General features: G+C 43.8%; 1 protein-coding gene across 3 annotated transcripts in view; it reads left to right on the forward strand.

The window, feature by feature from the left end:
* Positions 1-14,879, forward strand: part of LOC139537651 (F-BAR and double SH3 domains protein 2-like) — a 63,622-nt gene that overhangs the window by 27,548 nt on the left and 21,195 nt on the right. For 2 of the 3 annotated variants that reach the window (XM_071339213.1, XM_071339215.1), the window contains 7 exons: positions 1,967-2,043; positions 2,263-2,407; positions 10,494-10,627; positions 10,900-10,954; positions 11,115-11,243; positions 11,474-11,596; positions 12,483-12,578. In XM_071339213.1, coding sequence (XP_071195314.1) covers positions 1,967-2,043; positions 2,263-2,407; positions 10,494-10,627; positions 10,900-10,954; positions 11,115-11,243; positions 11,474-11,596; positions 12,483-12,578 — 759 coding nt within the window. The remainder of the gene's footprint in view (positions 1-1,966; positions 2,044-2,262; positions 2,408-10,493; positions 10,628-10,899; positions 10,955-11,114; positions 11,244-11,473; positions 11,597-12,482; positions 12,579-14,879) is intronic. The other variant, XM_071339214.1, reaches the window with a different exon arrangement.

A 14,879-nucleotide genomic window follows, 5' to 3' on the forward strand; every position in this document is an offset into this window, starting at 1 on the left:
GGGCAGAACTGAAAAAGCATGTGCGAGCAAGGAGGCCTACAAACCTGACTCAGTTACACCAGCTCTGTCAGGAGGAATGGGCCAAAATTCACCCAACTTATTGTGGGAAGCTTGTGGAAGGCTACCGGAAACGTTTGACCCAAGTTAAACAATTTAAAGGCAGTGCTGCCAAATACTAATTGAGTGTATGTAAACTTCTGACCCACTGGGAATGTGATGAAAGAAATAAAAGCTGAAATAAATAATTCTCTCCACTATTACTCTACTAGAGTGTGCAACGCTGTCATCAAGGCAAAGGGTGGCTACTTTGAAAATCTCAAATATAAAATACATTTTGATTTGTTAAAGACTATTTTGTTTACTATGTGATTCCATAATTGTTATTTCATAGATTTGATGTCTTATATTATTCTACAATGTAGTAAATAGTAACAAAAATTAAGAAAAACCCTTGAATGAGTAGGTGTCCAAACATATGACTGGTAGTGTGTGTGTGTGTAGATTATATTCAAATAGAATAAAAACAATAATTTGGACACTTTTGATACTATAAAAACAGTTTCAAGTCGAACTCCTCGTTAAGGCCAAGAGGAGACACTGTTGAGCCTGTGGATCCAGAAAGATTACCTTTTTGAAGAAGTTTCCTCTCAATGTCCCCTCCCCTGCATGACATCTTGACCAATTCTGTTCCAATGTATCTCAGAGAACTAATAGGATGTCTAGCTTATACAAAATGAACAGCAACCAGATTTTTTTTGTATCTCCTGTCCGTATATTGCCGCGGTGCTCTCTGATCCGGGTCTTAAGGCTTCTACTGGTTTTCCCTATGTAAGACAGACCACAAGGACATTTCAACATGTAAATAACATTGGTGGACATGCAGGCAATCAGGCCATTGATCTTAAATCTTTGTCCTGTGTGGGGGTGGGTAAATTGGTATGTGAAGCTGCATTGAGCACATTGGCCACATTTGTAATTAGCCTTTGGAACCTTGTCCAAGAAAGTTTCCTTTTTCTCTGGTGGATAATCAGATTTCACCACAATGGCTCTCACATTTGGGGGTGTTTTAAAGACCATACGTGGGGGATATTTAAAGATGGGTTTCAATTGTGGGTCAGTATCAATAATGTACCAGTGCTTCCTGATTAATGTCCTTGAATGCCTTCCCCAATGGTGAATATTGGGTAAAGCATGAGGGGACATGTTCAGATTTTTCTTAAACTTTTGGTTTGAATGCTTTCCAACTGTGTTAGTCCTTCAAAATTATCATTAGCATGTTTTACCCAAGTGTCTTTGTACCCCCTTTCCTAAAAACGTTGTGTGAGGACCGTTGTCTATTTCTGAGCTGCATATTCTTCTGATGTGGCTGAATTGACTTATAGGGAGACTTTTAATAAGTGGACTTGGATGAAAGCTGTTCCCTCTAAGGAGGGTATTCCTGTCCGTAGGTTTTCTATAGAGATCTGTAGAGGGAGGTTCTGTCCTTAATAACCATCACATCAAGAACTGATTTGTGATAGTTCATTGTTAATGGTGAAACGAAGGTGTTCGTTCATAGAGTTTAGATTAGGCATGGAATTCCAAGAGTTCTTCCTGGATCCCTGTGTAGATCCAGAAAATATCATCCAAATATCTCAGAATTAGGAGAATAATGGAGAGAAAATGGTTAAGGTCTGGATTCAGCACCACCAGTTTATCAAACATTCCTAGATATACGGTGCCTTCGGAAAGTATTCAGACCACTTGACCGTTTACACATTTTGTTACGTTACATCCTTATTCTAAAATTGATTAAATCATTTTTTCCTTATCAATCTACACACAATAACCCATCCGTTTCGTGCCTATTGAACACGACTCAGACCAAGGTAATCATGGAAAGCCTTGGAAGCAGCAGTATCGGGAGGTAGAAAGTGGGTCAGGAGTTCAAAGGTTAAAGGTCTTCTCTCTTCTTCCTCCCCCGTAGGCTCTACACAAGCTGTCCAATCAGTACCTGAAGAGGGAATGGCCAGCCAGCCTACCAGAGGAGCCCACAGACCACAGGTAAGACCTCTCGTCACCGTGGCATCATCAGAAATCGTATTGTCTCACACTCTCCCTCAGGTGAAATGGACAGAAGTTAGTGTTATTTTTCCATAATCATGCTTACCAGTGTGTATACAATTATGTCCAATTGTAACCATATAAACAACACAGTAGAACATATAAAATGTATTTTTCTCCATAACAGTTTAATGTTTGTGTGTGTACATGTCGTCATAGGAACATGTACATGGTTTGGAAGGCCTACTTGGAGGGCACGGTGCAGGTGACCCAGTCCAGGATCACGGCCTGTGAGAACTACAGGAACCAGGTGTCGGACCCGGCCAAGACTGCCAGGCTGCAGAAGGAGCATCAGCTCAGGAAGGTATGGAAGCCAAACCACCACAACATGGCTTAGCTTTGCATAGTTTGCAGACTGCTCTCTCTCCTCTTTCCTGCTCTCTCATGTCTTACTTTGGATGTATGTCTCCATTTATACAGCTGGTGAGTTGAAACCACTGAAACAATTCAGGATGTGTTTTCTTTTCTGACTTAAGGGGAAGTACGCTGTTCTTTGGATACCAACCAGTGTATTTACAGTGCCTTCAGAAAGTATTCACACCCCTGGACTTTTTCCACATTTTGTTGTGTTATAGCCTGAATTAAACATTTTATTCAATTTAGAGTTTTTGGTCACTGGCCTACACACAGTACCCCATAATGTCAAAGTGGAATTATGTTTTTAGAAATGTTTACAAATTAATTAAAAATTAAAAGCTGAAGTATCTTGAGTCAATAAGTATTCAACCCCATTGTTATGGCAAGCCTAAATAAATGCAGGAGTAGAAATGTGCTTAACAATTCACATAATAAGTTGCATGGACTCACTCTGTGTGCAATAATAATGTTAATAATAATAATAATAATACCTCATCTCTATACCACACACAAACAATTTATCCGTAAGGTCCCTCAGTCGAGAAGTGAATTTCAAACACAGATTCAACCACAAAGACCAGCGAGGTTTTCCAATGCCTCGCCAAGAAGGGCAGCTATTGGTAGATGGGTAAAAAAATAATATTTATTTATCTCTTTGAGCATGGTGAAGTTATTAATCACACTTTGGATGGTGTATCAATACACCCAGTCACTACAAAAGTAACGCAGTTGCCAGAGAGGAAGGAAACCATTTCACATGAGGCCAATGGTGACTTTATAACAGTTAGAGTTTAATGGCTGTGATGGGGGAGAACTGAAGAAGGATCAACAACATTGTAGTTACTCCACAATACTAACCAAATTGAGAGTGAAAATAAGTAAGTCTGTACAGAAATATAAATATTCCAAAATATGCATTCTGTTTGCAACACAGCACTAAAGTAATACTGCAAAAAATGTGGCAACGCAATTAACACTTTGTATTTAGGACAAAAAGTTATGTTGAGGAAAATTCAATACAACACATTACTGAGCACCACGCTCCATCTTTTCATGCATAGTGGTGGCCGCATCATGTTATGGAAGGGGGAGTTTTTCAGGATAGAAAATAAACTGAGTTGAGCTAAGGACATGCAAAATCCTGGAGGAAACCTTGCTTTAGACTGCTTTCCACCAGACACTGGTAGATTATTTCACCTATCAGCAGGACAATAAGCTAATACACAAGGCCAAATCTACGCTAGAGTTGCTTACCAAGAAGACAGTTAATGTTCCTGATTGGCTGAGTTAAAGTGTCTTCAGACAGCTTGACTTTTTCCACATTTTGTTATGTTACAGCCTTATTTAAAAAAATCCCTCATCAATCTACACACAATACCCCATAATAAAAAATTGAAATATCACATTTACATAAGTATTCAGATCCTTTACTCAGTACTTTGTTGAAGCACCTTTGGCAGCGATTGCAGCCTCAAGTCTTCTTGGGTATGACGTTACAAGCTTGCCACAACTGTATTTGTAGTCTATTACAGACTACAGAGTGAAGCACAGCAGAGAGCTGCCCAGTGACACGAGCCTACCAGACGAGCTAAATAACGTCTATGCTCGCTTTGAGACAAGTAACACTGAAACATGCATGAGAGCATCAGCTGTTCCGGACGATTGTGTGATCACGCTCTCCGCAGCCGATATGAGTAAGACCTTTAAATAGGTCAACATTCACAAGGCCGCAGGGCCAGACGGATTACCAGGACGTGTGCTGGATGTCATAAGGTGAATGCACCAATTTGTAAGTCGCTCTGGATAAGAGCGTCTGCTAAATGACTTAAATGTAAATGTAATGTAAATGTGTACTCTGAGCATGCGCTGATCAACTGGCAAGGGTCTTCACTGACATTTTCAACCTCTGTCCGAATCTGTAATACCAGCATGTTACAAGCAGACCACCATAGTCCCTGTGCCCAAAACACTAAGGTAACCTGCCTAAATGACTACCGACCCGTAGCACTCATGTCTGTAGCCATGAAGTGTTTTGAAAGGCTGGTCATTGCTCACATCAACACCATTATCCCAGAAACCCTAGACCCAGTTCAATTTGCATAGCGCCCTATAGCGTGTTCTCATTGGACAGGTTCAGGTAGTATCCTCCCCCATTTTACTCCATTTAGAGACCTTTTCGCCCTACTGAATACGCCCCTGCTTCCCTATCAGCTAGTTGGCCACACTGCTGCCCTACCAAGTTGGTCAGGCTTTGACCAACACTTGGTCTCGAGTTACCTCTGTCCAGTCTCCACATTCCACTGGCTACCATCAACAAGCACCCTTTGTTCACCCTGACTAACCTAATAAGAATATTATGGTAGCTCTTAGGGCATCTTAGAATAGGTTACCAGTAGACAGGCATGCATTTCCAGGCATGTTAATTGTGTTGACAATGCATCTGAATATAGCCAAGTATTAGGGATGTGCATCATTCCCTTTCAAGACAATTCGATAGGATACAGGAACGATACATTTTAGTTTGTAACGATTCAGTGCAATTCGGTTTGATTAGAGAACGAATTGATTTGATGCATTAACATTTGTTGCATAAATACATTAATTTTCCATTCTAAATTAAAATATTCTGCTGATGGAGCTCAGGAGCTGGGCCTCTGAGCTGGATCTGTTTGAGATTACTTCTGTGTGTGTAAATGATACGTGTGTGTGTTAGGGATTCATATTTTACAGAGAATCTACCAAGTTTCAGTACTGACAATAATTCATATTTATCCTGAGAGTCCCAGGAAATACCGTAAAAATCGGAAGTGCCCATTTTAAAGCGTTTATAACCAAGATATGGTCACAATGCGAGGGTTCTCCCAAATTGGGAGGGGTGTTGCGCCACATTGCCAGCTTGGCTGCTCCACTATGTAAAGACTTTGCAGCAAGTGAAACTGATATTTAGTAATGATAGAGTAACTTTGATGGCCAATGACGTTGTGAATTGTGAAACAGGCAGTTCTTAAATTCTGAGCTTTATCATGTTGCTTAATTAATTCAGCGCATTTCAGCAGTAGGCCTAGACTATCTTTTCACAGAATGCACTGAGGCAGAGTGCAACCCCGAATATAGCATTGTCTAATCATACCAACTTTAACTGTAATCAAACAGAAGTCAAATGACCAAAGTTGCTAAGCTTGCTAGCTAACCTCCAACGAATGACAGAATTTCTCCTATTTGGCTAAATCGAATTGATGATTTTACAGATAGCAGATCAGCTAATGAATAATGGGGAGATGAATACAGGAAATTGTTTAAATACCAAGGTATCTTAACGGGGACCAGCTCCGTAAAATAAATACATATAAAAATGTAATAATAATCATATAATATATATATATATATATATATAATAAATATATATAAATAGTATTTAAACAATTTCCTGTCTTCATCTCCCCATTATTTATATATATATATATATATATATATATACTGCTCAAAAAAATAAAGGGAACACTAAAATAACACATCCTAGATCTGAATGAATGAAATATTCTTATTAAATACTTTTTTCTTTACATAGTTGAATGTGCTGACAACAAAATAACACAAAAATTATCAATGTAAATCAAATGTATCAACCCATGGAGGTCTGGATTTGGAGTCACACTCAAAATTAAAGTGGAAAACCACACTACAGGCTGATCCAACTTTGATGTAATGTCCTTAAAACAAGTCAAAATGAGGCTCAGTAGTGTGTGTGGCCTCCACGTGCCTGTATGACCTCCCTACAACGCCTGGGCATGCTCCTGATGAGGTGGCGGATGGTCTCCTGAGGGATCTCCTCCCAGACCTGGACTAAAGCATCCGCCAACTCCTGGACAGTCTGTGGTGCAACGTGGCGTTGGTGGATGGAGCGAGACATGATGTCCCAGATGTGCTCAATTGGATTCAGGTCTGGGGAACGGGCGGGCCAGTCCATAGCATCAATGCCTTCCTCGACACTCCAGCCACATGAGGTCTAGCATTGTCTTGCATTAGGAGGAACCCAGGGCCAACCGCACCAGCATATGGTCTCACAAGGGGTCTGAGGATCTCATCTCGGTACCTAATGGCAGTCAGGCTACCTCTGGCGAGCACATGGAGGGCTGTGCGGCCCCCCAAAGAAATGCCACCCCACACCATGACTGACCCACCGCCAAACCGGTCATGCTGGAGGATGTTGCAGGCAGCAGAAGGTTCTCCACGGCGTCTCCAGACTCTGTCACGTGCTCAGTGTGAACCCGCTTTCATCTGTGAAGAGCACAGGGCGCCAGTGGCGAATTTGCCAATCTTGGTGTTCTCTGGCAAATGCCAAACGTCCTGCACGGTGTTGGGCTGTAAGCACAACCCCCACCTGTGGACGTCGGGCCCTCATACCACCCTCATGGAGTCTGTTTCTGACCGTTTGAGCAGACACATGCACATTTGTGGCCTGCTGGAGGTCATTTTGCAGGGCTCTGGCAGTGCTCCTCCTGCTTCTCCTTGCACAAAGGCAGAGGTAGCGGTCCTGCTGCTGGGTTGTTGCCCTCCTACGGCCTCCTCCACGTCTCCTGATGTACTGGCCTGTCTCCTGGTAGCGCCTCCATGCTCTGGACACTACGCTGACAGACACAGCAAACCTTCTTGCCACAACTCGCATTGATGTGCCATCCTGGATGAGCTGCACTACCTGAGCCACTTGTGTGGGTTGTAGACTCCGTCTCATGCTACCACTAGAGTGAAAGCACCGCCAGCATTCAAAAGTGACCAAAACATCAGCCAGGAAGCATAGGAACTGAGAAGTGGTCTGTGGTCACCACCTGCAGAACCACTCCTTTATTGGGGGTGTCTTGCTAACTTCCTATAATTTCCACCTGTTGTCTATTCCATTTGCACAACAGCATGTGAAATTTATTGTCAATCAGTGTTGCTTCCTAAGTGGACAGTTTGATTTCACAGAAGTGTGATTGACTTGGAGTTACATTGTGTTGTTTAAGTGTTCCCTTTATTTTTTTGAGCAGTGTATATATATATATATATATATATATAATTATACTGTCAGACTGTTTCTTGATCATATTCTCTACCGAAGCTCTCATATGAGCAGCGATATGAGACGGCACAGAGAAGCGGGGGAAATGTTATAGCTGTATTTTGACATGCATAGGCGAGACGTGCTTTGATAATGCAACCTATGGATTACAGAATAAAGTTGGTAATTTTCATGCGAGTCAGGATTTGGGGTTTCAGTGGAAAATAGCCTATAGGTTCTATATAAGGCTATGTGAGCCAATAGATAAATAATACACTTGATTAAGGCTACATTGTTGCATGGTAAATGTTTCTGATCAGTGATAGATGAGCAAACGAAGCCAGAGATCAATTAACCAAATATACAGACAGATTTAGTGAAACAAAATCATGTTGATTATCAGACAAGTCACAGGCTTTTTGTCGGGAGTAGGCCAGGCTGAAGAGCAAAATCAACGTGTATAACATGCTAGAAAAATGTTCTAATCGGCTAATATATCAGCAAACTAGAATAAAGATGATAATTAGTACGCACCTTAATTTAGCTCACATTTCACTAGCCTAATTACCAAATATCAAACAGCGATTCAGTGAAAACAAAAATCTGACATGAATTGATTAATCTAGACGAGTCCACCACTCTTGTCTCAAAGTAGCACCACGGCGCTGTCCCAATCAAAACAATGATGAAATAATAATTTAGGTGACCACACACAACTATTGCTTTGAATTATTATAGCTGTTGGATATGACTTTTTTCATCATTCAATTGATCATAACTAAAGTGTGTTTTCCTCTCTGCGCTTGTTCGAGGCCCAATGGCCGTCTCCTCACTCCGCTTCCACCGCATTGTTCTAAAAACCAGTTTAAATCAATATAGTCTACTGTTTTACTGCTGGCTCATTTAATTTCTGTGATGTCAGACCTGGGCTCGGGCTTCAGCTCACCGGGCTTGGGTCGGACCGAGATTTTCAGTTCATATGAGAACTCTTAAACTGCATTCGTGTCTCATGTGCAGTCCGGCAGTGTCAATTATGCGTGTGCTTTGAATTTATGGTGACTTTGTGAAGTAAATACGGTATCCTAAAGGCATCCATGCAACAATTTTTATTTTTATTTTTTTTGCACATTATCCAATCTGCTGCTGCTCATGTGGTGTATTTTGTGGAATTGCAGCAGTGTGACATTGGGGAAAATGTTGTAATATCCAGGGTCTAGTCATTAAAAAAAATATATAGGAAATGTTAAGCGTGTTCCTGGGATCCCGTTACCAGTGTTACTCCCGTGTGTGTATGGCTTACTTTTATTCTGGTAAAGCACAATTTTCAACAACGCATAGATAACAATAACCTAGCAAATTACAGAGGTTGTCACTCAAATAATAAGGCCTAATATTGCTCAAAATATTTTAACATTTGAATAATGAAGGTGCTGCATACCTTCCATGAATCATTACATCCTTACCAAGTATATCTCACAATTAATAACTGTATGTCACCACTTGTTTGTCCAGTGTATTGATCAGCTCACATATATACTCTACATGACCAAAAGTATGTGGACACCTGCTCATCGAACATCTCATTCCAAAATCATGGGCATTAATATGGAGTTGGTCCCCCTTTGCTGCTATAACAGCCTCCACACTTCTGGGAAGGCTTTCCACTAGATGTTGGAACATTGCTGCAGGGATTTGCGTCCATTCAGCCACAAGCATTAGTGAGGTTGAGCACTGATGTTGGGCAATTAGGCCTGGCTCACAGTCAGCGTTCCAATTCATCCCAAAGGTGTTCGATGGGGTTGAGGTCAGGGCTCTGTGCAGGCCAGTCAAGTTTTTCCACACCGTTGTCGACAAACAATTTCTGTATGGACCTTGCTTTGTGCACAGGGGGATTCCCCAAACTGTTTCCTTGGAGTTGGAAGCACAGAATCGTCTAGAATGTAGTGTTAAGATTTCCCTTCACTGGAACTAAGGGGCCTAGCCCGAACCATAAAAAAACAGCCCCAGACCATTATTCCTCCTCCACCTAACTTTACAGTTGGCGCTATGCATTCGGGCAGGCAGCGTTCTCCTGGCATCCGCCAAATCCAGATTCGTCTATCGAACTGTCAGATGGTGAACCCGGGATTCATCACTCCAGAGAACGGATTTCCACGGAGTCCAATGGCTGTGCGCTTTACACCACTCCAGCTGACGCTTGGCATTGGGCATGGTGATCTTAAGGCTTGTGTGTGGCTGCTCGGCCAAGGAAACCCATTTCATGTAGCTCACGATGAACAGTTCTTGTGCTGATGATGCTTCCAGAGGCAGTTTGGAACTCGGTAGTAAGTGTTGCAACCGAGGACAGAAGATTGTTACGCGCTTCAGCCCTTAGCTGTCTCGTTCTGTGAGCTAGTATGGCCTACCACTTTGCGACTGAGCCGTTGTTGCTCCTATACGTTTCCACTTCACAATAGCAGCACTTACAGGGCAAAATAAGGGAAAATATATATAGTTTATTTTAATGTTTCATCCTATGATGGTGCCACGTTGAAAGTCACTGATTTCTTCAGTAAGGCCATTCTACTGCCAATGTTTGTCTTGGCTGTGTGCTGGATTTTATACACCTGTCAGCAACGGGTGTGGCTGAAATAGCCAAATCCACTAATTGGAAGGGATGTCCCCTTTTTTTATTTTTTTAACCTTTATTTAACTAGGCAAGTCAGTTAAGAACAAATTCTTATTTTCAATGACGGCCTAGGAAGGCAGTTAACCACTGGTTAACTGCCTTGTTCAGGGGCAGAACAGCTCGGGGATTTGGTCTTGCAACCTTTTGGTTACAAGTCCAACGCTCTAACCACTAGGCTACCTGCCGCCCCACATACTTTAGTGTGTGTGTATATATAGTGAATTTCACCACATGAGATGTTCTGTACCATATATTGATAACTGTTTGTTTAGTGTATATACACATACTGTACCACATACTGATAACCTCTGGTTGTTGTTTGTTTAGTGTATTGACCAGCTGACGCTGGTGCAGGCAGAGCTACAGAACTCGGTGAAGGAGCTGGCCAAGACCAGGAAGAAGTACCAGGAGACTGAGACCATGGCCCAGGCTGTCAGAGACAAGGCTGAGCAGGATGCCAAGTATGTACAGTACATGCAGACATACACACTGTCTGTCCAATCACAAATCCCCCCCCTACAGCCTTGTGGAGATCTGAGAGGATCAGATGGGTAAGAAATCTGGGTACAATTCCACCAAGCCTATCGGAGGGAAAGGGGGAGCTATTACCGTAATGCTACCTATCCAATACTCAGATGTACAGGAGTGAAAATGTAAGACTTTTGGTTGGAACCACTGGTCTTGTGTGACTCGGTTCACATACATGATCCTTCTCTCCTTCTGTTCTGTCCAGGTCCAAACTGAGTCTGTTCCAGTCCAGGTCCAGTCTGCAGCGGGCCAGTGTAAAGGTGAGAGCATTACATTAATACATTGTATGTATGGCCAATTGGCCATGACCACAAACTCAACTGCATAGGGGTCCAAAAATAAATTCTGTTGTAGCATCAACCTATCAAACTAAAGATGACCTGGAATGCCCCCATGAGTGTGTTTATTTTTTTTCACCAGCTAAAAGCCAAAAGGAGTGAGTGTAACTCCAAAGCCACCCACGCCAGGAATGACTATCTGCTCACGCTAGCAGCGGCTAATGCTCACCAGCAGCGTTACTACGACACAGACCTGATCGACTGCATCAAGGTGAGGCGTCAGCACACACGTGTACGGGCATTCCAGGTCATCTTTTTGTTTGCAGTCGTGCTGCATATCTCAGACGATTGCAATGTCATAGTTTGCATGACTGCAAAAACAGACAACTTGGAACACCACCACTAATGTGCAAGTGAGTGAGATGCTGGCTTATTGCTGCATTACTGGTCAATTACAAGTTAAGCTCCGAACTTATTTCCTTGTTGCCCTGTGCTCCTCAGGTTCTGGATGGGGGCATCTATGAGCAGGTGAAGGACTACCTGGTCTCTCTGAGCCAGACGGAGTTGGAGGCCTACCAGGCTGTCCACGACACCTTCAATGTCGTCCTGGAGAGCTCCAACGGGGTGAGGGCATGGAAACTAGCCCACATATTAGCTTTAAATGAACTAGCCTGCTACCAGATCTGTTTGTGCCGTCTGGCAGACTCCTAATGTCCTAATGAGGAAAATGAGCAGAAATTGGATTAACAGCGCTGGTTCAGTCAGTGGTCTTGCTTGAGACCTGAAAACTCACATTCCCCTGAGCTAATGCCTAGGCTTTAGCTCAGGTGGCTAGCAGTCTTGTGGGGTGTAGAAGACCTGAGTTTGAAACCTAGTCAGTCATATTCACATTAATATCATGGTTTAGGTCCTCATTTTTCCATCAAAGATTTAGAGATTACCATTTACCTATCCCAATACTCTATTGTGTTATTAGCTATTCTGTTACCCCTCAGCTATTGGCCTCTCTTAGTCCAGATCTCTTGGTCTTCTTGCGTTTCTGGAACCTGGTTTACAGTTAATTTCCTATCAGCCCAGCGTGACCGTATATCTCTGGCGAAACAGCGACCTCCGGGTGCTCTGTTTAACAGTGGTCATATTTCGACCTGTTGACCCATATGGTTCTTTTTCACTGTGACACCACACAGCAACCTGTGTGTGCGTGCATAGTTTGGGACCTCTCTCAGGTCATCTTCCTGTGAACCTTGAGGTGACCGTGAATGCTCCCCCATGACTTTGGGTTATACTGTGCTCTGCTCTGACCGTCAGTGGTCCTTCCATGGCTTAAATAAGATCAATGTGGTTGCCCTCCAATGACATAATAAACTCTCAAAGGATTGAGTAAAGCCTCTTCTGTCATGATAATGATATTTTGTCTATTCAAATCCCTTCATGCCTCTGTCAGATTATTAGATGCCTCTATTGTGCTCTTATGAGGTTACCTAAACAAGTGTGTCTGTGTTCTCTCCAGGTGACGCAGGACTTCCAGCAGCAGCAGTTTGTACAGCAGAACCCAGTGTTCCACAGCGCCCCAGCCATCCTCTTCCAACCCAGCGACACGGACAAGGTGGGGAGTAGTGCTATGCTAACGCTACTGTTCTCATGGTACGTGGTGGCTAGTGCTACGCTACACACTAGCTATGCTAAAGCTTCCCGCTCATAGAACCACTGATCATTCCTCACCGCTAGGCTAGCTAACTTGCTCTACCGTACATGCTTCTGTGTCTGTGTAACACAATTGAATAGGTAAGCTCACTTTTCAGCTTGAATTGCCTCCACCTGCGCCATCGAATTGCTAGCTTTTTGGTGGTAAAGCATTGCGAAACAGAGGGCGACGATCAATCTCAGTAGCGAACTTGTGAGGGAGGAAACAATGCTATTAAACGACACTGACGTCTACTACATGTTGAGCTTGTGTGTTGGTGAGTGTTTGTTGCACGCAGCTTTGTGTGTATTTATGGTGTGTAAGACATGTGTGGGTAGTGCGTGTGTGTATATGTTGTGCCTGTGTGCCCCAGAGGCCCCGTGCCTTAGGAACCTGTTCTCAGCTGACCCAGTCTGTCCGTCTGCCCGCCAGTGCACTCGTCCACACCCTCCTCCACCCTCCTCCACTACACTGGACAAATTGTTAGAAACCTCCAAGGCCCTCGTTGTTGTTTTCATTGGAAGTCAAACAAGCGGTGGCCTGTTCCTAAAGAAAACATTTAGTGATGCAGTTGCCCCCTCAAACCTCCCCTTCCCTGTGCGAGACGACGGAGGGATCCGGAAAAGAACTGCACTGAAAGAGGGGCTGGAGGGGAGTGGGGGCGTTTTGCAGGCAGGCAGGACCATGGACGGCCTAGGCATCTGTGAAAAGGGGGCCTCGTCAGTGTGCTCACTCCAACCCCCTGCCTTCCTCATCCCTCCTCCACTCTTCTACATCTGGCTGCCTCAGCCTCTAACAGGAACTAGGTGTGGCTCTCCTCTCATTCACTGATTTAGGGGCCTTGCGCATAGTCCACATTGTTTCTCACACACACACACACACACACACACACACACACACACACACACACACACACACACACACACACACACACACACACACACACACACACACACAAGCAGAAAACTCGGCGCTCCACCTGTGGTGCTCTTTTTCCCTCTTCAACCTGTAGTTGGAAAAACCTTATTTTTTAGCTGAGTGCACATTCAGTTAATCTGCCATTTGGACTGTGTTCATTCTTGTCTCAAGGGTCAGCTCTGTGCACATGAAGCATGCCAGGGATCATCAGTCATGGGGGTTGACCTATACTTCTTACATCAGCTGATATATCAAAGTGCTGTACAGAAACCCAGCCTAAAACCCCAAACAGCAAGCAATGCAGGTGTGGAAGCACGGTGGCTAGGATAAACTCCCTAGGAAGAAACCTAGAGAGGAACCAGGCTATGAGGGGTGGCCAGTCCTCTTCTGGCTGTGCCGGGTGGAGATTATAACAGAACATGGCCAAGATGTTCAAATGTTCATAAATGACCAGCATGGTCAAATAATCACAGTGAATAGGTCAGGGTTCCCTAGCCGCAGGCAGAACAGTTGAAACTGGAGCAGCAGCACGGCCAGGTGGACTGGGGACAACAAGGAGTCATCGTGCCAGGTAGTCCTGAGACATGGTCCTAGGGCTCAGGTCCTCCGAGAGAGAGAAAGAAAGAATTATAGAGAGCATACTTAAATTCACACAGGACACCGGATAAGACAGGAGAAATACTCCAGATATAACAGACTGACCCTGACACATAAACTACTGCAGCATAAATACTGGAGGCTGAGACAGGAGGGGTCAGGAGACACTGTGGCCCCATCCGATGATACCCCCAGACAGGATCAAACAGGTAGGATATAACCCCATCTACTTTGCCAAAGCACAACCCCCACACCAATAGAGGGATATCTTCAACCACCAATTTACCATCCTGAGACAAGGCAGAGTATAGCCCACAAAGATCTCCGCCACGGCACAACCCAAGGGGGGGCGCCAACCCAGACAGGAAGATCACGTCAGTGACTCAACTCACTCAAGCACCCCTCCTAGGGATGGCATGGAAGAGCACCAGTAAGCCAGTGACTCAGCTCCTGTAATAGGGTTAGAGGCAGAGAATCCCAGTGGAGAGAGGGGAACCGGCCAGGCAGAGACAGCAAGGGCGGTTCGTTGCTCCAGTGCCTTTCCGTTCACCTTCACACTCATGGGCCAGACTACACTCAATCATAGGACCTACTGAAGAGATGAGTCTTCAATAAAGACTTAAAGATCAAGACAGAGTCTGTGTCTCTCACATGGGTAGGCACACCATTCCATAAAAATGGAGCTCTATAGGTGAAAGCCCTGCCTCC

Source organism: Salvelinus alpinus, chromosome 13 (genome assembly GCF_045679555.1).
Source record: "Salvelinus alpinus chromosome 13, SLU_Salpinus.1, whole genome shotgun sequence".
Classification (NCBI taxonomy): Eukaryota; Metazoa; Chordata; class Actinopteri; order Salmoniformes; family Salmonidae; genus Salvelinus; species Salvelinus alpinus.